Here is a 25,375-nt window from a genome sequence, read left to right on the forward strand (position 1 = left end):
GGCTGTATGGACCACCGGAATAACTGAGAGAGCGGCTGACCTAATCACGTCCCGCTCCTTGTGGGAAGAGGGAAAGCCGGTTGATAACTACCGCCAGCAAGCGCGCTCCCCTCGTCTGGCCGGTCCTGGGACAATACTGGGTTGCTGTGTTAGTCTGTGGGCCCAACACAGACTTATTTACTTTTGCTAATGAGACAGAGTTAGAAGGCTGGGATTTTTACAAGGTTAGACATTATGCTCTATAGGCCGACCAAGCTAATTATTTACAGGGATCAAGGATATTCACTGCCACCCCGTCAGTCTACTATTTATTATTGTAACATATCTAAAAGGAGCTAACCACATCTGAATTTAAATAGAAGAGAACATTCACGATTTCATAATGAAAAGTTTATCCCTGTGAATTTTGAAAATTAATCTGACTTATTCCTACTCGGATTTCCAATGCTTCTGGAACAATCTTTCACAAACAAGTGTATGGTTTCTCATCAATGACCTGACTGTAGAAGCTGGCTGGGTGACTTTCAAAAATAACCCCTCACTTTATGTTACACATCTATTTGCATGTTTTTTTCCTTGTAATTGTAATACAGATAACAGACTAAATTCCACTCCCAAGACACAAGCCAGGAGCTAAGCGAGACAGCCATCATCGTGAGCAGCACTGAGTGGGCAGCCTTAGAGGGGAAGTCAGAGCGTCTGCCAGCTTCTGCATCTGTGTGAGTGAAGGCTGATGACTCAGGGGCTCAGTCGGGAGGGCTGGTCACCAGGAACAATCACACTGAGTTGGCCAAAATCTTCATCTGGATAGGAAAACCCAAATGAGCTTCCGGGCCAACCCAACAGAATCCCAGCCCTCTGAGATCTTCAAGAACACACCCAGACACACACACACAAACACTTACATAAAGAACACACTCAGACACACACATACACACACTTATATAAAGGCAGGAGGCTGGGTGAGCATTGAGTTCTCAGCCTTTAATTTTCAAAACAGCCAACTAAAGAAATCAAAACCCAGAAGGTGAAGAGCGTACCAACTATCCAGGGAATGCAGACAGTGCGGACAGAGTATCATTTAGCCCAAACACTTACTCCATCCTCAACTCAGACAAAATTATAATTTTTGTCTATTGCAATCATAGCTCTATAGGCTAAAACAATATAATGTAGTAGTCTGATATGATATATAGCATGAGCAACATAACGCAGCAACACACGACGCACAACACAAGATAGCCACACTGTAACGGTGACATAAGGCCGTAAGTGACACAGCATGACGTAATGCACAAAGGCATCTTTAACTGGACCTCTGCAACTTACCCAGGTTCTTTCCAAACCCATGCTGCACAGACTGAACCCAGGCAGCAGCGGAGTGGTCCAGGGACACTGAGGCCTCCAATACACCTGCAGAGACAGCCAAATGGCAAAGTTTCAACTGGTGCCTTTAACAGTGTCTTTACATTGGAAAAATCAAAACAATGAAAACGACCTTAGACTGGGTAACGTGTGTGCTCAGTCGCTGAGTTGTGTCTGACTCTGCGACCCCGTGGATCGTAGCCTGCCAGGCTCCTCGGTCCGTAGAATTTTCCAGGCAATAATACTGGAGTGGCTCGCCACTTCCATCTCCAGGGGACTGTACCGACCTAGGGATCGAACCCATGTCTCCTGCATCTTCTGCATTGGCAGAGAGATTCTTTGCCACTGAGCTACCTGGGAAGCCCTAGGCTGGGTAATAGTGCCATACAGTTTTGATCTTGTGAGTAATAAACGTTAGAGGCAGGCCAAAAAAATGACTACAGAAATATTTTTTCAAATCAGCAGTTTTCACTGTGCCCACAATAAACATTTATCAAGATAGCCAATGAAAACACCTACATCTCGTTAGAATACCAAAACATGTTCTGGGAGCATCTGAATTCATAAATTGCGGGATGAATGTTTTCAACATGCTGGCCTGATATAATTCACACAGATTATTTCTTGCCCTAAGAGCACTCTTTTGCACTGCGCATTATAGGAATGTCAGGCTGGATTTATATGAAGGGGGATTTTTGTAAGCGGTATTATTGATGGCAAATGGAAAATTCACCAGACACTGGAGATCGGAAGTACTCCTGAAAAACCTCTTTTTCACTTGAAAGGGCTATAAATCTAAAAATAATCTTACGTTCACAAGCAATCCTTTTATGCAATAAGTTGATAGCAAATATATTACCGAAGAGACACATAATTACCTTAAAATCTACCACAGTTAGAAATGTATTGGAACTCTTAAAACATAATTTAATTTCATACTAGTAAAAAATATAACATATTTTTAACTGTTCATTTTTTTCTTTGAGTTTCATCTTTTATTCTCAGATATATAAGGAAAAAGTAGGATTATGTATAAACTAATATCCTAGACTGTCCCAGGAAGCTCCAAAATTTCTAAATATATTAAAGGCTGATTTTGATGAACAAGAGAAAGGGGATTTTTATCATCCCTTTCAGTACATAGAACCGCACTCCCAGAACTCTCCAGCCTGGCAGACATCATTTCCATGGCATTGTCTCCCTAAAACCAGACCTTCTGTGGACAGAAGGGAATGGCCTGGAACTAGAGCATCCAGGCCCAGGGGTTTCTAGCTGCATGTTAGAATTATTAATGTGGCCAGCTCAGTTCAGTTCAGTCGCTCAGTTTGTGTGTGACTCTTTGTGACCCCACGGACTGCAGCACACCAGCCTTCCCTGTCCATCACCAACTCCTGGAGTTTACTCAAACTCATGTCCATTGAGTCGGTGATGCCATCCAACCATCTCATCCTCTGTTGTCCCCTTCTCCTCCTGCCTTCAATCTTTCCCAGCATTAGGGTCTTTTCCAATGAGTCAGCTCTTCACATCAGGTGGCCAAAATATTGGAGCTTCAGCTCCAGCATCAGTCCTTCCAATGAACACCCAGGACTGGTCTCCTTCAGCACTGGCCCGCTCAACGACCATTTTATACCTCCATCTCCATCTGCCTCTCCTTCCCCACCTCCATCTCCATGTCTCTGTAACTGGGTCTCTACCTCTACACCCGCAACCATCACCACATCTATGTTGAAATCCATAGCAAAACCGTAACTACATCTCTAACATGTCCACCCACATCCCCAGCTGTGAGAGTTCTACATCTGCCTCTTCTGCACTTTGACTCCATCTCTGTCTCTGCATCTATGACTCATTGTTTCTCCTGGGACGGCTGCAGAGAATGGGAAAGCGAGTTCTGGACTTGAAACTGAGATCTGAAGGCTGGTATTGCCTCTGTGGTTTATTCACTGTGCAAATTATTTTAACTTGCTAACTACTATACTAACTGGGTAGTTACTTCACCATAACATATTTCAGCTTCCTCTTCTGTTAAAAAGGGATGCTCATCCTAGTTTATCCTGTTGGGTTATTGTAAATAATGGATAGCATGTGGTTGGTGAGCTACAAAATGCCACATAAAAGTAAAACATTGTTAGCGATAAAATAAGTCCAGTTTGGGAAGTGCTAATAAATTAGGATAGATTCTCATTTTAAGGCTCCTTCTCCAGTGAACGACTGTAGCTTATTAGGCTTTCTTCACTTTGGGAGAATCTGTGAGTTGTAAAGGCGGAACCAGGGGCTGGACCGCAGAGCTCTCTCCACTCTCAACCGCTCCCTTTTAGTGAAACCAACATTGTTGGTTTCTTTCACTGAAAGAAATCGCCTTAAGACCCAGGGTCCGCTTATGATTCAGGAAAAATGCAGTGTAAAGATAAGTAGGATACACAGCATCACCTTTGGAGCAAAACATGCCAGTCCTGTGATTTGTGACGGCTCGGGGGCTCAAAACCCGGAACCCTGGCGAGGCGAGCGATTGACGGCTCGGAGGCCCACGGGCAGGGAGGACCAATCGCCGGCGCCCGGCGCGGACTCGGCAGAGCGCGTTTCGCTTGGCGCGCCTGCCCCCTAGCGGTGCCGGGGCGCCTCCTCAGAACACCCTCCGGAGGACCAACTGCGGACCGCCGGGGAGCGAAGGGCGGCCCCGGCCTTTGTCTGGGAGTGGCACCCCACCCTCTGCTAACGTTTTTGACACTCAAGCCCAAACACACTCCGCTCCCATAAGACAAACATCAGGTTGATGAAGCGTTTTCCAAAGCAACGCTTGTGTTTGGTTCTTGCATTGAGCTTCGTTTGAAGCTTTCTGTTTTTTTGGTAATTTTTTGACCCGGCCGCTGGGCATGTGAGATCTTGGTTGCCCGACCGGGGATTGAACCCGCGCCCCCTGCAGGAAGCGGGGTGTCCTAATTACTGGACTGCCAGTGCCTGAAGATTTCTTGACTTGGAGACAAACAGCTACCTCTGGAAAAGACCGTGATGCTGGGAAAGATCGAAGGCAGGAGGAGAAGGGGACAACAGAGGATGAGATGGTTGGATGGCATCACCGACTCCATGGACATGAGTTTGAGTAAGCTCTGGGAGTTGGTGATGGACGGGGAGGCCTGGCGTGCTGCAGTCCATGGGGTGGCAAAGAGTCGGACACCACTGAGTGACTGAACAACAGCCACCTCTGTGGTCCTGTTCCCGCTGTGACTTCCGGGTCGCGGTCGACAGCAGGCCTTTGCGGAGAAGCTCTGGGAGAAGGTGTTAGGCGCTGCAGGGGGGAATTGCAGGCGCGGGTGCTGCCCTTAGAGAACTGTGCCCAGAGAGACAAATGCACAAAACCACCACCACGTCAAGAACTTCCGCGCGCAAGGCACAGTGAGACACACGCAACGCAAGGGGCTCGGGCTGTTTGTGTATGTTTGGCTCGAGTTTTAAAAAATGCGTATTATTTACTTGATTAATTTGTTTGGTCACACGGGATCTTAGTTGCAGCATTCAGCATGCCAGAGAGCTTTAGTTGTGTGTGGGGTCCAGTTCCCTGACCGGGGATTGAACCCAGCCCCCTGCATTGGGAGCGCACACTCTTAGCCACTGGACCACCAGGGAGGTCCCGTCTGGATGTTTTACGGTCACAGAAGCCTCCGGGTAAGGTCGGCTCTGGAGAGTAGCGAGCGCCGCTCACGAGGGAGTGTTTTTCTGTCCTCCCAGGCCGCAGCTCCTCACACCGCCCTCCAGGCCCCACCGCGACCCCGGGCCCTCTTCATACCGCTCCTGACGCGCATTTGTACGTCCTGGTGGCTTGCTGATGAACTGGCACCCGCAACAGACTGGAGGCACGTAAGGGGGCCCCGCGCACTCTCCGTCTTGCTTTCACACTTTACGGCGCTGACTTCCTGGATAGAGGCATTTTTATGACACTCACTTGAAACTTGGTTTAAAGATGCTGTAAAAGAACATCAGTAGCAGGATGTTTAGCAATGCCAGTGCCCAGGAGCCCTTAAAGGTGACCAAGATATTTCTGACCAGGTTTACAAGCCACACAGATGAGCCCTTCCAGCTCCTTTAGTAACACTTGGCAGAGGGGCCCTGGTGAGGCGTCTTCTGCTGTCAGTGACCCTGGGCTCGCCGTGTGGAAACGCTGCCCCCTGGGGCGCGAGGAGCCCTGGGCAGACCAGACTTCAGCGAGCAGAAGTCTTGGAGAAGCTTCTCAGGGTCCTGGCTGCTGGGCATGGCTCGCAACCCCAGAGCCAAGAGCCAACACAAAGATGTCAGTTCTCTTAGATGCTCACGAAACTATTCCTTGCTTTAAACAGGAAGACTCCAATGTAAAAAAAAAAGGCAATTCTCCGTAACTCAAATCCAACCTAAGACTGAGAGGATTTGGAGGGGTTCGGGGATAACAACAAACTACAGCAAAGCTGATCTGGAAAGTTAAAGGTTTGAAAGGAACGCGGCAAGCACAGCACGGAGACAAGACGATGCTCTCAGTGGAGCCACCCCCAACCCCAGCCCACTCCCCGTCTCCACGCGCTCACTCCTGGGCCTGGCTCTCAGGGTTACACCTCAGCGGCAGGGGGGGAGCCTCACTGCAGGCTGTGGATCCAGGTAGGCAGCTGTCCTCAGGGGACCTGTGGCTGGGGCTGCAGCCCCTGGGGTTGCCCAGGTGAGGTCTGCATCCTCCTGGTGGATTCCCTGACTCGTCTATGGGCACTGTTTCCTCTCCCAGGCCTGGTGACGAGTGGAGACTCAGGTGTGACCCACCCCCTTGCCAGGCAGCTCTGGCTCTGTCTCCACCAGGTCCCCCATGGAACGCTTTCCTGGGAGGTGGCCTGGGCGTGACGTCAGTTCAGTTCAGTTCAGTTCAGTCGCTCAGTCGTGTCCGACACTTTGCGACCCCGTGAACTGCAGCACGCCAGGCCTCCCTGTCCATCACCAACTCTCGGAGTTCACTCAAACTCACATCCATCGAGTCGGTGATGCATCCAGCCATCTCATCCTCTGTCGTCCCCTTCTCCTCCTGCCCCCAATCCCTCCCAGCATCAGAGTCTTTTCCAATGAGTCAACTCTTGGCATGAGGTGGCCAAAGTACTGGAGTTTCAACTTCAGCATCATTCCTTCCAGAGAACACCAAGGACTGGGCGTGATGTAGCCTTTGCCAACAGCACCGGGGCTGCTTTGACTTCATCTGGAAACTCCCAGGAGGGAGCAAAGGAGAAGAAACTCCCATGGGGGATGTGGGGGACCACCTCCAAGGTTTGTACAAGTGTGCAAATAAATATGTAGAAGGATCTTTGCACAACATCATTTACACAAGAATACAAAACTCTGAACAACCTGAATGTCTATCCACATATGACTGGTTAAATACATGCAATAAGGACTAGTGAGTGGATGACCCACCAAGCGGTAAGAAGGGTGGAGTAGGGTACCTGTAAGACAGCCGAGATAGCTTTACTCCCTTGGGTGTGCCCAGAGGCAAAAAAGGAACAGGAGAAGGCCTGACTCCTTAAACATGCCTTCCTCATACTTTTCTCTTTTTCCTCTTTGTTGTTGTTCGGTCATGAAGTTGTGTCTGACTCTTTGTGACTCCATGGACTGCAGCACGCCAAGCTTCCCTGTCCACTATCTCCTGGAGTTTGCTCAGATTCATGTTCATTGAGTCAGTGATGCTATCCAACCATCTCATCCTCTGTCGCCCATTTCTCCTCTTGCCCTCAATCTTTTCCAGCATCAGGGACTTTTCCAGTGAATTGGCTCTTCCCATCAGGTGGCCAAATTATTGGAACTTCAGCTTCAGCATCAATCCTTCCAGTGAATACTCAAGGTTGATTTCCTTTAGGATTGACTGGTTTGATCTCCTGTCAGTCCAAGGGACTTTCAAGAGTCTTTTTCAAAATTTGAAAGCATAAATTCTTCAGCATTCAACTTTCTTTATGGTCTAACTCTCACATCTGTACATGGAAAAACCATAGCTTTGACTATATGGACCTTTGTCAGGAAGTGATGTCTCTGCTTTTTAATATGCTGTCTAGGTTGGTCATAGCTTTTCTTCTAAGAGGCAAGCATCTTTTAATTTCATGGCTGCAGTCACCATCTGCAATGATTTGGGAACCCAAGAAAAAAATTTGCCAATGTTTCCACTTTTTCCCCTTCTATTTGCCATGAAGTGATGGGACCAGATGCCATTATCTTAGTTTTTTGAATATTGAATTTTAACCCAGCTTTTTCAATCTCCTCTTTCACTTTCATCAAGAGGCTCTTTAGTTCCTCTTTGCTTCTGCCATAAGGGTGGTGTCATCTACATATCTGAGGTTACTGATATTTCTCCCGGCAATCTTGATTCCAGCTTGTACTTCATCCAGCCTGGCATTTTGCATGATGTACTCTGCACAGAAGTTAAATAAGCAGGGTGACAATATACAGCCTTGACATACTCCTTTCTCAATATTAAATCAGTCCATTTTTCCATGTCTGGTTCTAACTATTGCTTCTTGACCTGCACACAGGTTTCTCAGGAGACAGGTGGTCTGGTATTCCCATCTATTTAAGAATTTTCCACAGTTTACTGTGGTCCACACAGGGATTTAGCATAGTCAGTGAAGCAGAAGTTTTTTTTCTTGGAATTCCCTTGCTTTTTCTATGATCCAATGAAAGTGAAAGTGAAAGTTGCTCAGTCCTGTCTGACTCTTTGCAACCCCATGAACTATACAGTCCATGGAATTCTCCAGGCCAGAATACCACAGTCAGTAGCCGTTCCCTTCTCCAAGGGATCTTCCCAACCCAGGGATCAAACCCAGGTTTCCTGCATTGTGGCCAGATTTTTTACCAGCTGAGCCACCAGGGAAGCCCTATGACCCAATGGATGTTGGCAATTTGATCTCTGCTTCCTCTGTCTTTTCTAAATCCAGCTTGTAAATCAAGAAGTTATCTGTTCATATACTGCTGAAGCCTAACTTGAAGGATTTTGAGCACCACCTTGCTAGCATGTGAAATGAGCACAATTGTATGGTAGTTTGATCATTCTTTGGCATTACATTTCCTTGGGATTGGGATGAAAACCGACCTTTTCCAGTCCTGTGGCCACTGCTGACTTTTCCAAATTTGCTGGCATATTGAGTGCAGCACTTTAATGGCATCATCTTTTACGATTTTAAACAGTTCATCTGGAATTACATCACCTCCACTTGATTTGCTTGTAGTAATGCTTCTAAGGCCCACTTGACTTCACACTCAAGGATGTCTGGGTCTAGGTGAGTGACCACACCATCATTGTTATCTGCGTCATGAAGATCTTTTTTGTAGAGTTCTTCTGTTTATTCTTGCCACCTCTTCTTAATATCTTCTGTTAGGTCCATACCATTTCTGTCCTTTATTGTGCCCGTCTTTGCACGAAATGTTCCCTTGGTATCTCTAATTTTCTTGAGGGTATCTTTAGTCTTTCCCATTCCATTGTTTCCCTCTATCTCTGCGTTGATCACTTAGGAAGGCTTTATTATGTCTCCGTGGTGTTCTCTGGAGCTCTGCATTCAGATGGGTATATCTTTCTTTTCCTTTTCTTTGTCTTTCACGTCTCTTCTCAGTTACTTGTAAGGCCTCCTCTGACAACCACTTTGCCTTCTTGCATTTCTTTTGCTTGGGGATGGTTTTGGTCACTGCTTCCTGTATACCCTTTCTTCTTTAGAAAGCAATTTAAGCAATTTTTTAGAAAGCAATTTAAAAGCTAGTGTAAAAAGTGTTGAAAGTTCAGCATCCATTTTCCAAAGCTCTCACTGCCCTTTCTGAGAGCAGTTTATGAGCTGGTTCTGCAACAAGAACATTTTCTCAACCAGGCCGCTTCCTTTCGGTCACCTGTGCCAAGGCTGGAAAAGACCGGCGCAAGCAGGACTTTGGGGGAGTGGGGGCCTGCTCTCTGCTCTTGGCTGGTGGACGTTGCCGGGGCTGGAGCTGCTCTCCGTAGGGCGGTCTGCGGAGGGCCCAGGACACATGCTCCACGTCTGTGCGTCCTGTCCCCCTCCTCGATCGCTGCCCTGGGGCACCAGGTCCTCTCCCACTGCTGCTTCCCTTCCTGCCATTCAGCGTACTTGGGTGGGAGCTCCCCCCGTCCTGCTCAGAGGCACAGTGCTTCTGTGTGTGCACTGCCCGGGACAAACTTGAAAGGCGTCTGTGCGAGTCTCTTGTTGTCTTGGGATTCCTGGGGTCGTGTGTTCCGTGGCTGTCGGATGGGTACTGTGGAGAGGCTGGGGCCTGCGGGTGCACACTAAGGAAAGCCACCAGCACGTGGTGAAGGGAGAGGGAAAAAAGGACAAATTCTGGGCACACAGGAATTATTCAGGCCTCTTCTCTCCTTTCTGCTGCTGGCAGACTCTTGATCATCTCTTTATTTATACCGCAGTGAGAGTTAGAGAGGGGTGGGTGAAATCCACATGATTTATCTAAGACAGAATCTTGTTAAAATCAGAAACTGACACCAAAAGCTGAACAGGAAGTGGAGGAGAGTGCTATTTTTAGCTGTGGATTTAAATTCCCATGATTCCCTGCAATTTCCCCCGGCTAATTCCCATCTACGCCCCTTTGTTTCCTCTGATTAGTCCTTGTAAGTCTCAGCTCTTACGGAACTATAGCCAGACGATTTCTTGGCAAGTTAAAGCTACTTTCAACCATTTAAAGCATCCTTTCAGGGACTTCCCTGGCCGTCCAGTAGTTAGGACTCTGTGCTTCCACTGCCGGGGTGTGGGTTTAATCCCTGGTCAAGGAATTAGAATCCTGCATGCCTCGTGGCATGGCTGAAAATTATTAAAATTTTTAAAAAGCATTCTTTAGTCTTTAGTCTCCTACACAAGAGTTACACGTTTGCCATGACTTTCGTAGAAATTTGTGACTGTTTCATAAATACATCAGAGAAGGCAATGGCACCCCACTCCAGTACTCTTGCCTGGAAAACCCCATGGATGGAGGAGCCTGGTGGGCTGCAGTCCATGGGGTCTAAGAGTTGGACATGACTGAGCAACTTCACTTTTCACTTTCATGCATTGGAGAAGGAAATGGCAACCCACTCCAGTGTTCTTGCCTGGAGAATTGCAGGGACGGGGGAGCCTGGTGGGCTGCCGTCTATGGGGTCGCACAGTCGGACACGACTGAAGCAGCAGCATAAATACATAGCCCACCATGTAAACATCAGCGCAGCCCACACTTAGATCCTGGCTTTTCAGATGAGGTGAGGATGTAGTGCACTTTTACAGTGTCCTTGCACTTTATGCACTTTATGAATGTGTCATGGAGTTAGAATAACCACATCAGGAAAGCAACTTGGTTATTTGGGAAGCCCATTTCCATTTATAGATAAGAGAAAAGGCGGAGCTGGTAAATAACCTGTCCAAGGTCCTGAAACTGAGACGTGGTGAAGTTGACATTCAAATTAAGGACTGTGAGATCTGAGACCACATTCCTATCCCATTTGACATCTGACGATGTCGACAAGATGGACACAGAGGGATAGCCATGTGAAGACATGAGGAGGAGACAGGCCATGGGAGCAATGACCCTGTCCACACTTTCATCTCAGACTTCCAGCCGCCAGAATTGTGAGAAGATAAATTCCTATAGTCTAGGCTTCCCTGGTGGCTCAGACGGTAAAGCGTCTGCCTACAATGCGGGAGACCTGGGTTTGATCCCTGGTTCGGGAAGATCCTCTGGAGATGGAAATGGCAACCCACTCCAGTACTCTTGCCTGGAAAATCCCATGGACAGAGGAACCTGATGGGCTACAGTCCATGGGGTCGCAAAGGGTTGGACACGACTGAGCGACTTCATTTAAGCTGCCCAGCCTGGGTACTTTGTTATGGTGGCCCAGGGAAATGAATAGACTCAGACCAGCACCTCTGTCCCCTCTCTGCACCTGTGTAACAGGAGGGAAAGGGGCAGGGCACAGCTTCTGAAAGAATGACATAGCCCAAGGACACAACATAAACCGATTAGAATCAAATGGGACCAAGATGGCAGACAACACTGGACCTTGATCCTCAATCAGCAAGTGAAATGACACACCCAGAGGTGCCATGACAGCTCCAGTTCATTTCAGTCGCTCAGTCACGTCGGACTCTTTGCGACCCCATGGACTGCAGCAGGCCAGGCATCCCTGTCCGTTACCAACTCCCGGAGCTAGCTCAAACTCAAGTCCATCGAGTTGGTGATGCCATGCAACCATCTCATCCTCTGTCGTCCCCTTCTCTTGCCTTCCCAGCATCAGAGTCTTTTCCAAGGAATCCGTTCTTTGCATCAGGTGGCCAAAGTATTGGAGTTGCAGCTTCAGCACCAGTCCTTCCAGTGAATATTTAGGACTGATGATGGCCGGGAGGAGCAACCCACGCCCGAGGCCAGAGGAGTTACCTGGAGACACGGTAGGCGCAGGAGGGCCTAGAAGAGCTATCCCACATTGAAGGTCAGGAAGGGCGGCGTTGAGGAGATACCCCTCGTGCAAGGTAACGAGCAATGGCTGCGCTTTGCTCGAGCAGCCGTGAAGAGATTCCCCACGCCCAAGGAAAGAGAAACTCAAGTAAGACGGTAGGTGTTGTAAGAAGGCATCAGAGGGCAAACACACTGAAACCATACTCACAGAAAACTAGTCAATCTAATCACACTAGGACCACAGCCTTGTCTAACTCAATGAAACTAAGCCATGGCCGTGGGGCAACCCAAGACAGGCGGGTCATGGTGGAGAGATTTGACAGAATGTGGTCCACTGGAGAAGGGAATGGCAAACCACTTCAGTATTCTTGCCTTGAGAACCCCATGAACAGTATGAAAAGGCAAAATGATAGGATACTGAAAGAGAAACTCCCCAGGTCAGTAGGTGCCCAATATGCTACTGGAGATCAGTGGAGAAATAACTCCAGAAAGAATGAAGGGATGGAGCCAAAGCAAAAACAATACCCAGCTGTGGATGTGACTGGTGATAGAAGCAAGGTCCGATGCTGTAAAGAGCAATATTGCATAGGAACCTGGAATGTCAGGTCCATGAATCAAGGCAAATTGGAAGTGGTCAAACAGGAGATGGCAAGAGTGAATGTCGACATTCTAGGAATCAGCAAACTGAAATGGACTGGAATGGGTGAATTTAACTCAGATGACCATTATATCTATTACTGCGGATAGGAATCCCTCAGAAGAAATGGAGTGGCCATCATGGTCAACAAAAGAGTCCGAAATGCAGTACTTGGATGCAATCTCAAAAACAACAGAATGATCTCTGTTCGTTTCCAAGGCAAACCATTCAATATCACAGTAATCCAAGTCTATGCCCCAACCAGTAATGCTGAAGAAGCAGAAGTTGAATAGTTCTATGAAGACCTACAAGACCTTTTAGAACTAACACCCAAAAAAGATGTCCTTTTCATTATACGGGACTGGACTGCAAAAGTAGGAAGTCAAGAAACACCTGGAGTAACAGGCAAATTTGGCCTTGGAATATGGAATGAAGCATGGCAAAGACTAATAGAGTTTTGCCAAGAAAATGCACTGGTCATAACAAGCACCCTCTTCCAACAACACAAGAGAAGACTCTATACATGGACATCACCAGATGGTCAACACCGAAATCAGATTGATTATATTCTTTGCAGCCAAAGATGGAGAAGCTCTATACAGTCAGCAAAAAACAAGACCAGGAGCTGACTGTGGCTCAGACCATGAACTCCTTATTGCCAAATTCAGACTTAAATTGAAGAAAGTAGGGAAAACCACTAGACCATTCAGGTATGACCTAAATCAAATCCCTTATGATTATACAGTGGAAGTGAGAAATAGATTTAAGGGCCTAGATCTGATAGATAGAGTGCCTGATGAACTATGGAATGATGTTCGTGACATTGTACAGGAGACAGGGATCAAGACCATCCCCATGGAAAAGAAATGCAAAAAAGCAAAATGGCTGTTTGGGGAGGCCTTACAAATAGTTGTGAAAAGAAGAGAAGTGAAAAACAAAGGAGAAAAGGAAAGATATAAACATCTGAATGCAGAGTTCCAAAGAATAGCAAGAAGAGATAAGAAAGCCTTCCTCAGCAATCAATGCAAAGAAATAGAGGAAAACAACAGAATGGGAAAGACTAGGGATCTCGTCAAGAAAATCAGAGATACCAAAGGAACATTTCATGCAAAGATGAGCTCGATAAAGGACAGAAATGGTATGGACCTAACAGAAGCAGAAGATATTAAGAAGAGATGGCAGGAATACACAGAAGAACTGTACAAAAAAGATCTTCACGACTCAGATAATCACAATGGTGTGATCACTGACCTAGAGCCAGACATCTTGGAATGTGAAGTCAAGTGGGCCTTAGAAAGCATCACTACAAACAAAGCTAGTGGAGGTGATGGAATTCCAGTTGAGCTATTTCAAATCCTGAAAGATGATGCTGTGAAAGTGCTGCACTCAATATGCCAGCAAATTTGGAAAACTCAGCAGTGGCCACAGGACTGGATAAGGTCTGTTTTCATTCCAATCCCGAAGAAAGGCAATGCCAAAGAATGCTCAAACTACTGCACAATTGCACTCATCTCACATGCTAGTAAAGTCATGCTCAAAATTCTCCAAGCCAGGCTTTAGCAATATGTGAATTGTGAACTTCCTGATGTTCAAGCTGGTTTTAGAAAAGGCAGAGGAACCAGAGATCAAATTGCCAACATCTGCTGGATCATAGAAAAAGAAAGAGAGTTCCAGAAAAACATCTATTTCTGCTTTATTGACTATGCCAAAGCCTTTGACTGTGTGGATCACAATAAACTGTGGAAAATTCTGAAAGAGATGGGAATACCAGACCACCTGATCTGCCTCTTGAGAAATTGTATGCAGGTCAGGAAGCAACAGTTAGAACTGGACATGGAACAACAGACTGGTCCATTCTGAAGGAGATCACCCCTGGGATTTCTTTGGAAAGAATGATGCTAAAGCTGAAACTCCAGTACTTTGGCCACCTCATGCGAAGAGTTGACTCATTGGAAAAGACCCTGATGCTGGGAGGGACTGGGGGCAGGAGGAGAAGGGGACGACAGAGGATGAGATGGCTGGATGGCATCACTGACTCGATGGACGTGAGTCTGAGTGAACTCCGGGAGTTGGTGATGCACAGGGAGGCCTGGTGTGCTGTGATTCATGGGGTCGCAAAGAGTCGGACACGACTGAGTGACTGATCTGATCTGATCTGATCTTTTTCCTTTAGGATTGACTTGTTGGATCTCCTTGCAGTCCAAGAGACTCTCAAGGGTCTTCTCCAACACCACAATTCAAAAGCATCAATTTTTCAGCTCTCAGTTTTCTTTATAGACCATCTCTCACATCCATACATGACTACTGGAAAAACCATAGCTTTGACTAGATGGACCTTTGTTGGCAAAGTAATGTCTCTGCTTTTTAATATGCTATCTAGGTTAGTCATAGCTTTTCTTCCAAGGAGCAAGCATCTTTTAATTTCATGGCTGCAGTCACCATCTGCAGTGATTTTGGAGCCCAGAAAAATAAAGTCTGACACTGTTTCCATTGTTTGTGGGGAAGTGATGGGGTCAGACGCCATGATCTTAGTTTTCTGAATTTTGAGCTTTAAGCTGGCTTTTTCACTCTCCTTTTTCACTTTCATCAAGAGGCTCTTTAGTTATTCACTTTCTGCCATAAGGGTGGTGTCATCTGCATATCTGAGGTTTTTGATATTTCTCCTGGCAATCTTGATTCCAGCTTGTGCTTCATACAGCCTGGCATTTTCCATGATGTACTCTGCATAGAAGTTAAATAAGCAGGGTGACCATATACAGCTTTGATGTACCGCTTTCCCGATTTGAAACCAGTCTGTTGTTCCATGTCTAGTTCTAACTGTTGCTTCTTGACCTGCATACGGATTTCTCAGGAGGCAGGTCAGGTGGTCTGGTATTCCCATCTCTTTCAGAATTTTCCAGTTTGTTGTGATCCACCCAGTCAAAGGCTTTGGTATAGTCCATAAAGTAGAAGTAGATGTTTTTCTGGAATTCTTGCTTTTTCAATGATCCAACGGATGTTGGCAAAATGACCTCTGGTTCCTCTGCCTTTTCTAAATCCAGCTTGAATGTCTGGAAGGTTCATGTACTGTTGAAGCTTGGCTTGGAGAATTTTGAGCATTATTTTGCTAGCGTGTGACATGAGTACGGTAGTTTGAACATTCTTTGGCATTGCCTTTCTTTGGGATTGGAATGAAAACTGACCTTTTCCAGTCCTGTGGCCACTGCTGAGTTTTCCAAATTTGCTGGCATATTGAGTGCAGCACTTTAACAGCATCATCTTTTAGGATTTGAAATAGTCAAAGGGAATTCTATCACCTCCACTAGCTTTGTTTGTAATGATTCTTCCTAAGGCCCACTTGACTTCACATTCCAGGATGTCTGGCTCTAGGTGAGTGATCACACCATCATGATTATCTGGGTCATGAAGATCTTTTTTGTATAGTTGTTCTGTGTATTCTTGCCACTTCTTAATATCTTCTGCTTCTGTTAGGTCCATACCATTTCTGTCTTTTATTCTACCCATCTTTGCATGAAATGTTCCTTTGGTATCTCTAACTTTCTTGGAGATATCTCTAGTCTTTCCCATTCTATTGTTTTACTCTATTTCTTTGCACTGATCACTGAGAAAGGCTTTCTTATCTCTCCTTGCTATTCTTTGGAACTCTGCATTCAAACGGGTATATCTTTCCTTTTCTCCTTTGCCTTTAGTTTCTCTTTTCTCAGCTATTTGTAAGGCCTTCTCAGACAATCATTTTGACTGTTTGCCTTTTTCTTGGGGATGGTCTTGATCACTGCCGTCTGTGCAGTGTCATGAATCTCCACCCATAGTTCTTCAGGCACTCTATCAGATCTAATCCCTTGAATCTATTTGTCACTTCCACTGTATAATCATAAGTGATTTGATTTAGGTCATACCTGAATGGTCTAGTGGTTTTCCCTACTTTCTTCAATTTAAACCTGAATTTGGTAATAAGGACGTCATGATCTGAGTCACAGTCAGCTCCTGGTCTTGTTTTTGCTGACTGTATAGAGCTTCTCCATGTTTACTGCAAAGAATATACTCAATCTGATTTCGGTGTTGACCATCTGGTGAAGTCCATGTGTAGAGTCTTGTGTTTTGGAAGAACAGACTGCTATGCCCAATGTGTTCTCTTGGCAAAACTCTGTTAGCCTTTGACCTGCTTCATTTTGTATCCCAAGGCCAACTTTGCCTGTTACTCCAGGTATCTCTTGACTTCCTACTTTTGCATTCTAGTTCCTTATAATGAAAAGGACATCTTTTTTGGGTGTTAGTTCTAGAAGGTCTTATAGATCTTCACAGAACAGTTCAGCTTCAGCTTCTTCAGCATTACTGTTCAGGCATAGACATGGATTACTGTGATAATGAATGGTTTGCCTTGGAAACGAACAGAGATCATTCTGTAGTTTTTGAGATTGCATCCGAATACTGCATTTTGGACTCTTTTGTTGACTATGATGGCTACTCCATTTCTTCTAAGGGATTCCTGCCCACAGTATAGATATAATGGTCATCTGTCAGATGACAGTTCCAAGGCACTGTTAAAAGACCAAGAAGTGGGCAGTGGCCCAAATTCTGGAAACCACTCCTTCCCAAAAATGGTTGGAATAATCCTCCCACTCGTTAGCATATGAAATTACTCAGCTTATAAAAACTAACCACGCCAAATTTCAGGGCCACACCCATCCTCTGTCATGGCCCACACTCTGTCTGTGGAGTGTGCTTCTCTCTGAATCTGAATAAATCCACTTCTTACCTGTCACTATCTCTCACTGAATTCTTTCTTTAATGAGACATTAAGAACCTGAGCTTCATTAGGTCCTGAAACCAGGTACCATGGTTTTTTGCTGGGTTTGAGTTCCAGCCACATGGGTTCAAGTCCCAAGCAAGGTTTTAGCTGGGTTTGAGTCCCGGTCACATGGGTTCAAGTCCCAAGCAGGGTTTTGGCTAGGTTCAAGTCCCAGTCTGAGGTAAATGGTTTCACCTGGACTTGCACACTGCCCTCCTGCATTAGGGAAGAATGACTTCGTTTTGCCCCCTTAACACCAAAAAGTAAACAAACTGCTGGTGTTTCACTGGCCTACAGTAATAGGTGTTTCTCAACATTTATGCACTTTCACAGATTCAGGATTGTGCGGGGAGCTGCCCGTGAGAACGGGGTCTTTTGTCTGAAGGACACAGCTCTGGGAGCTGCCTCAGTCCTTGAGGGTTTGCTTGCAAACAGCTCTCTGTCCCACCACCCCAGAGATTAGGCGAATATTTACTGCAGACACCTGGAGTTCTGTGCAAACTTCTCACACACAGGGAAATGTTAACTGGTGTAAGAAATAATAACAGGGTGCCATTCCCATGCTCTCAAGATTTCTTGTAACTGTTTGTAAGATGTATAGGTCAACCAAGAAAAAATGTTAACTGTCTTGTCTTTCTCACGCTCTCCTGTATAAATATAAGATGCTGAATAAAGCCGGTGTCAGACCGCTTCCCTTTGTGGAGACGTGTCTGAACCTCTCGACCCCATCTTTGCTGTAGTATTCTTTCTCAGCCCCACTGTGCACGTTCTCAGGACCTGATCGACTTTGCTGGCTGGCACTGGCAGGTGGCGCCCGAACAGGGACCTGGGAATCAGAGCGCGACAACAGCTGCTGCCCATCAAGATTGAGGTAAGTAAGGAGGAATTCCTAATCATTTGAAGTAAAGGGCAGGGAGTGTTATTGTCGAGAGTAATAAATCATGGGACAAGGCAATAGCCGCCAGTCATCTGTACATATGTTGAAAACTATGTTAAAATGCAGGAAAATTCATGTAAATAAGTTACAGCTAGAGAAGTTTTTGCTTTTTATAGAAGAAGTTTGTCCTTGGTTTCCAGAGGAAAGAACAGTTAGTCTGGAAACTTGGAAAAAAGTAGGAAAACAATTGCAGACATATTATTCCTTACATGGTCCCAATCGTGTCCCTGTGGATGCTTTCTCTTTGTGGACTCTCATAAGAGACTGTCTGGATCCTGAACATGAGAGACATAAGATTCAAACGGCCCTCCGGGATTCCACAGAACCCAAAGTTGCAGAGCCTTCCGCCCCTCCGCCTGAGCCGCTTTATGCCGTGCCTGAGAGAACAGCTTGTAAGGCTGGAGGGAGTGATGATGTGTTAAGCTCTGATGAACAGGAAGAGTTAAATGAACAAGCGGCTCAGTACCATAGAGAGGATATGCCTTGGGAGATGATGGTTAGCATGCAACCCCCCTCAGGAAAAGGGGAATTAAAGCATTCAGGGCTTTCTGAAGAACAGCTGGAGAATTTAATTCAGAAAATTGTTATAGCAGTAAAAAAGGATGCACAGGGAGACTCCCACTCCAGCCAGCCTGTGCCTCCAACATATCCTCCCTCGGTTCTTGCTGGGCTCGACCCACCACCGCCTTTTGTAGAACCACGAGAGCCTATATCTATCCCTGCTTCTTTGCCCGGTGAAAACATAAAAATTAGAAGTGAGATATTATTATCTCCTCTTCAACAAGCGATTAAGCGAGCTAATGATGAAGGAGAACATATTCCCGGGTTTTCAGGAATCTATCCAGTATTTGAAAATGCTCAACAGCAGAGGTATTATGAACCGCTACCCTTTAAGCAACTAAAAGAGTTAAAAATGGCTTGTGCCCAATACGGCCCAACTGCACCGTTTACTCAGGCTATTATAGAGGCTTTAGGAAATCAAAATCTGCCACCCAATGATTGGAAACAGGTTGCTCGGGCTTGTCTATCTGGAGGAGATTATTTACTATGTAAATCTGAGTTTGCTGAACAGTGTGGGATCACAGCCGATATCAATCGGCGACAGGGACTGAACACCACTTATGAAATGATGGTGGGAGAGGGAGATTATTGAGACACTAATAATCAACTTAATTATTTGCCTGGAGCCTACCCTCAGATTAGTTCTGCGGCTCTACAAACATAGAAAAAACTTCCAAATTCTGATAAAAAGACTGAAGATTTATCTAAAATTCGCCAGGGGCCAGATGAACCATATCAGGATTTTGTTGCCTGCCTGCTTGAGGCAATTGGGAAAATGATAGGGGATAAGCAGGCGGGAATGGTGTTGGCTAAACAGCTTGCTTATGAAAATGCCAATTCGGCTTGTCAAGTTTAGTGGATGGCTTGATAATCATTATCCCTCAGATAAAATTTTGCAATTTGCTCATTATCACCAATTTCTCTTCCCCAAAATCGTTGTTTCTCAGCCCCTTGCCGACGCCCTAACTGTATTTACTGATGGCTCTTCTAATGGAATAGCTAGTTTGATTATATAGGACAATCCTGCCACCTGGCATACTAATTATAAATCTGCTCAAGAAGTAGAACTATTTGCCGTTTTTCAGGCTCTATTACAAATCTCTGCTCCATTTAATTTATATTCTGACAGTCAATATATCATAAGAGCCTTAAACACTATTGAGACTGTTCCATTTATTGGTACCCTGAATTCTACTATCCAAACTCTTTTTCGTGATATACAACATTTAATTTGCTCCAGAGTTAATAAATGCTATTTCGGTCATATTCGTGCTCACTCTGGACTTCCTGGACCTTTAGCACGAGGCAATGCTTTGGCTGACGAAGCTACACGTATGATATTTCCTTCACTGGAACAAATGGCAAAAACTTCCCACAGCTTACACCATCAAAACAGCAATAGCTTAAGACTTCAATTTGACATTACTTGAGAAGCTGCCAGACAGATTGTTAAACAATGTCAAACATGTCCTCAATTTTTTAGCGTCCCCCATTATGGAGTTAATCCCCGAGGACTGTTGCCAAACGATATATGGCAAATAGATGTTACCCATATTCCTGAATGTGGTAAACAAAAATTTGTTCACGTTACTATTGACACCGTCTCCGGCTTTTTACATGCGTCTCTAGATCTGGAGAAGCTAGCAAACATTGTATAGCTCATTGCATTAAATGTTTTGCTGTTATGGGAACCCCTAAGACCATAAAAACAGACAATGGTCCAGGATACACTGGAAAAAATTTTCAACTATTTTGTACACAATTGTCTATCTCACATAAAACGGGTATCCCTTATAATCCTCAAGGTCAAGGAATTATTGAATGGGCACATCAAACTCTCACACATCAATTGCAAAAACTAAAGAAGGGGGAATTGTATCTCATTACCCCCTCCAATTCTCTAAACCATGCTTCATTTGTTCTAAATTTTTTACAATTGGATATAAGTGGCCATTCAACAACACAGCGATTTTGGAACTTTGATGCACAAACAATAAGACCTAAAGTCTTTTAGAAAGACCCACTTGTGGGAAAATGGTATGGACCAGATCCTGTAATAATCTGGGGACGAAGACATGTTTGTGTTTTCCCACAAGATGCCGAAGCGCCGCGCTGGCTGCCGGAAAGGTTGGTACGCACGGCGGAGACGATCTCTAGTAAACCAGATGAGGAGATTGGCGATTCAAGAGCATGATGAATTACCATCTCAACAACAACTTCAGACATTGATGCGAGAGGCACAAAATCGTGTTGCTGTACAGGGCGATTCAATATCGCCTTTAAGCTTCCTGATAACCTTATTAATTATCTTAAATCAGATTAATACTGCACATTCTGAAGAATATTCAAGTGCTTACTGGGCTTATTTTCCCGACCCTCCCCTTCTCCAACTGGTGGGCTGGGAGGGTCAGTCCATAACTTTTATTTCTTGTACCTTGTTTAATTAAAAAACTGATTGATGATCTATGGATGATAAAGGCTTCCATCTATGGAAATGGTCTGTGGTTAAAAAAACATAAGTGTGCGCCTATATAAAAAGAGAAGGGGGAGATGCGGGGAGCTGCCCGTGAGAACGGGGTCCTTTGTCTGAAGGACACAGCTCTGGGAGCTGCCTCAGTCCTTGAGGGTTTGCTTGCAAACATAGCTCTCTGTCCTGCCACCCCAGAGATTAGGCGAATATTTACTGCAGACACCTGGAGTTCTGTGCAAACTTCTCAAGCGCAGGGAAATGTTATCTGGTGCAAGAAATAATAACAGGGTGCCATTCCCATGCTCTCAAGATTTCTTGTAACTGTTTGTAAGATGTATAGGTCAACCAAGAAAAATTGTCAACTGTCTTGTCTTTCTCACGCTCTCCTGTATAAATATAAGATGCTGAATAAAGCCGGTGTCAGACCGCTTCCCTTTGTGGAGACGTGTCTGAACCTCTCGACCCCATCTTTGTTGTAAGTATTCCTTTGCTGTAGTTTTCTTTCTCAGCCCCACCGTGCACGTTCTCGGGACCTGATCGACTTTGCCGGCTGGCACTGGCAGGATTGTTTTCCTGATTCTCCCTCAGGAGACCTCTTGGTCCAGTGCTCCAGACACTTGAGATGATCCCCATCAGCAAGTTTCGCTCAGTTTCCATGAAAGGATGACCACTCTGACCATCTGTTGTTTGACTTCAGCCCACGATATGGAAAATCTTCATCTTAGGCTCTAAAATCTTTGCTGGCTTCATTGGTGTGCTGTAACTAATAACCAGTTTGATAAGGGGGCAGGAAAGGCTCTGGTCTGCAGCGTTTCCTGGTTTCCATGGTGTAAGTTTCCTGGTTTCCACTGGCTCCTGGCACGGCCGATCCCAGCTCCCAGTGAGAGGTCACTGCACAAGGAGCAGCACGTCAATGTAAAGAAGATGTAAGTAGACTCAAGGAAAGTATAATAAAGTAATTAGGACATGATGGGTTTTCAGTAGCTTTTACCTTTTGAAATATAATTAATTAAGTGTAAGTTTATATAGGGCTTCCCTGGTGCCTCAGCAGTAAAGAATTCGCCCGCCAAGCAGAATACCCAGGTTTGATCCCTGGGTCTGGAAGATCCCCTGGAGGAGGACATGGCAACCCGTTGCAGGATTCTTGCCTGGAGAATCCCGTGGACAGAGGAGCCTGGTGGGCTACAGTTCATGGGGTCACAAGAGTCAGACACGACTGAGTGACTAAACAACAACGTTTATCTAATTTAGTCTTAAATAATGTTGTGCTTAATAACTGCGGAATTCCTAAAAGCAAACACTGGCTTCCACAAACCAGTGCTGGGGGCCTCCAGCAAACCACTGGATGGTCATCACCTACCAAAATTCAGAAGTCCATTCATGTCTTTACAATTTAGATTTTATACTTGGATCACACTGGGCCATTAGAGAACTCTGTCTTTGGACCATATAATTCCTTTTGGCTGAACAGTATTCGAAGCCCCTTCCTATGTCAGGGGACTTCCCCTCCCTATGAAGCAGGGACCCCTCCCGTGAAAGAAAGGGAAAACATCTCTCCCTTCCTTTGCCACTCAGATGTGTGCTCATGACCCAGGCTCTGCCAGTTTGCCAGGGTCCGGGGAGGAAAGGTCTTAGGAGTGACTTAAGAGAGTCTTAGAAGGCAGGGAGAGGCCAGGTCTGTCCCCACGTTGGGTCTCCCTGGTGGCTCAGACAGTAAGGAATCTACCTGCACTGCAGGAGACACGGGTTTGATCCTGGGTCAGGAAGATCCCCTGGAGAAAGGAATGGCAACCCACTCCAGTATTCTTAGCTGGAGAATTTCATGGACAGAGGAAACTGGTCGGGTATAGTCCACGGAGCTGAAAAGTCAGATACAACTGAGCAACAGCAACGGCCTCCATGTTGGAACGGTTGCTTTGACCTGCTTTTCCTTGCTGTTGCTATTATAAGCATACATAATGGCCCACCTCAGAGAACCCCGCCCCCCGCCTGACTGTTCAACTAAAGTGCCTTCGTTCAGAACCCTGTCTGCCTGTGGATGGCAGGAAGGAAGAAGTTAACACTTCTCCTGCCTGAGGCTTGACATTCTAGTTGATGTTTGTAAGATTAATGGCCTTTTTGGGGCTTCCCTGGTGACTCAGACAGTAAGGGATCCATCTGCAATGCAGGAGACCTGGATTCAATCCCTAGGTGGGGAAGATCCCCTGAAGAAGGAAATGGCTACCCGCTCCAGGATTCTTGCCTAGAGAATCCCATGGAGAGAGGAGCTTTGTGGGCTACAGTCCATAGGGTTGCAAAGAGTTGGATACAACCAAGTGACTGACAAAGACATTTTTGTTTCCTCACCTCCCTCACCTCTGATCTATAAAAGAACCTGGCAACCAGACCCCCATGAGATGGCTATTTTGAGACACAGACTAATGTCTAATGTCACAGACTAGAGGTCTTCTCGGCCACCTTGTCTCTCAGATTCCTAAGGTTTTGTTGTGCGGGGAGCAGAGTGAGCTTGCACTTATAACAGTGTCAGGGGGCTTCCCTGGCAGTCCAGTGGTTAAGATTCTTCGCTTCCAAGGCAGGGGGCATGGGTCTGGCTCCTGTTTGCAGAATTAAGATCCCACACGCTGCATGACTCGGTCAAATTAAAAAACCAATGACTGCCGTCAAGTAAGTTGTGGACATGCTATGTTCATGCTCAGAAATGGTGCACTGGGATCTTCAAGGGACCAGTGCTTGACTGGGCATCATTCCTTCAATCTGGTTCTCTGATCCTCCTGGAGATTTTAAAAGCTACCTGGTATTCTTTCTCTTCCTTATTAAAAAAATAAAGTTTAAAATTTCAATTTACAGAAAGGTTGCAAAGATGGTGAGTCCCCGTGTCCCCCATATCCAAGTTCCCTTGCTTCCTCCTCTTACTCCAGTGCGTTTATCACCACCAACGAACCAGTGTTGATACACTGTCAACCTGAGCCTTGGACTGAGACACTTTCCCAGACTGACCTTATTTTTGATGACCTTGACGACTTTGGGGTGTATTGGTCTGGTGTTTTGTAGAACACAGGTCAGTTTGGGTTGGTCTGACGTTTTTCTCATGGTTGGAGTGAGGGTGTGTGTTGGGGAGGAAGACCTCATGGGTGAAGGGCCATTCTCATTACCCACATCAAGGGGGCATGCTGCCACCGTGACTCACTGCTCCTGGTACTCACACTGACCCCCAGGTTTCTCCTCTGCAGTTACTTGACTTTTCCTCCTTTTATCTGTTTTTTGGAAGCAGGTCAATACATTTAGTGACACTTAGGGGTGGGGAGGTAAGTCCACTTCTCCGAGGGGAATAATTTAACAAAGTTAATGTTTTTTTGTATCAATACTGACTCATGAATATTTATTTTATACTTTGATTTAACCCAATACTTTGCTATTTATTTTTATGTTCAAATTATTTTTGCTTTAACTCTCAGGTTGGTGCCTGTGTCCCTCTGTCACACCCCCGTACCTTTATTGATTTGGGTTTTGATCAACATTTGTTTCTTGTTTTTGGCTGTGTCCTTTGTGGGATTAGTTCCCCGACCAGGGATTGAACCCAGGACCCTGGCAGTGAGAGCATGGAGTCTTAGCCGTTGGACTGTCAGGGAACTCCCTGATCACTTTCTTCTTTTCTGGCACTACAAGATGCTCCTGGCTTATCTTGTATATTTCTTGCCTCAGCCCTAGAATCAACCACTTCCCAAGAAACTTTGGCTTTTAATAAGAGAACGGAAGTAGGAAGCACATTGTGGCCATCTGTCCATCTATCTATGTAGCCACCCCTTTGGCCTATCCATCTATCCATCTGTCTATCCGTCTGTCTATCTGTCCATGGTGTCTATCAGTCTATCTATATTGTCTGTCCATCTGCCTATCCTTCTGTCTATCTGTATGTCTGTCTGTCCATTGTGTCTGTCTCTCTGCATCTCCTCTTGGCTCTTTTCCTCTGGAGAGCCCTGAGCACTATACCGCCTCTGCAGCTCTGGGCAGAGGGAGCCTGGATGGACCGGTAGGTTTCAGTACGTACTCAGGCACACGTAAGGGTGAGAAAACTTCAGGGGAGGGGAGATGAGTGGTTAGGGCAGAATCTCCAACAGAGGCACCTAGAAGTTCTCCTCTGTGTCACCCACAATGAACTCAGGCTGTGGTTTTACTGCATGACAAGGGGCAATT

General features: G+C 45.7%; 2 protein-coding genes across 4 annotated transcripts in view; one reads left to right on the plus strand and one right to left on the minus strand.

The window, feature by feature from the left end:
* Positions 1-295: 295 nt before the first annotated feature.
* Positions 296-25,375, minus strand: part of LOC147373375 (uncharacterized) — a 29,656-nt gene continuing 4,576 nt past the window's right edge. The window contains exons 3-5 of one of the 3 annotated variants that reach the window (XM_086394717.1): positions 5,150-5,326; positions 1,330-1,413; positions 296-803 (exon numbers count right to left, since the gene is read on the minus strand). In XM_086394717.1, the coding sequence (XP_086250843.1) occupies positions 739-803; positions 1,330-1,413; positions 5,150-5,326 (326 nt within the window). In that variant the 3' untranslated portion in view covers positions 296-738. Of the gene's footprint in view, positions 804-1,329; positions 1,414-5,149; positions 5,327-19,864; positions 22,073-25,375 lie in introns of those variants that run through there. The other 2 variants (XR_015161846.1, XR_015161845.1) reach the window with 2 other exon arrangements.
* Positions 18,127-19,421, plus strand: LOC147373376 (endogenous retrovirus group K member 5 Gag polyprotein-like). The gene has a single exon (XM_086394703.1). It carries the CDS (start codon positions 18,155-18,157, stop codon positions 19,301-19,303), a length of 1,149 nt encoding a protein of 382 aa, XP_086250829.1. The 5' UTR covers positions 18,127-18,154; the 3' UTR covers positions 19,304-19,421.

Source organism: Bos grunniens, chromosome 4, assembly GCF_055505025.1.
Source record: "Bos grunniens cultivar Pamir isolate PY7600 chromosome 4, Bosgru_T2T1.0, whole genome shotgun sequence".
Taxonomy (NCBI): domain Eukaryota; kingdom Metazoa; phylum Chordata; class Mammalia; order Artiodactyla; family Bovidae; genus Bos; species Bos grunniens.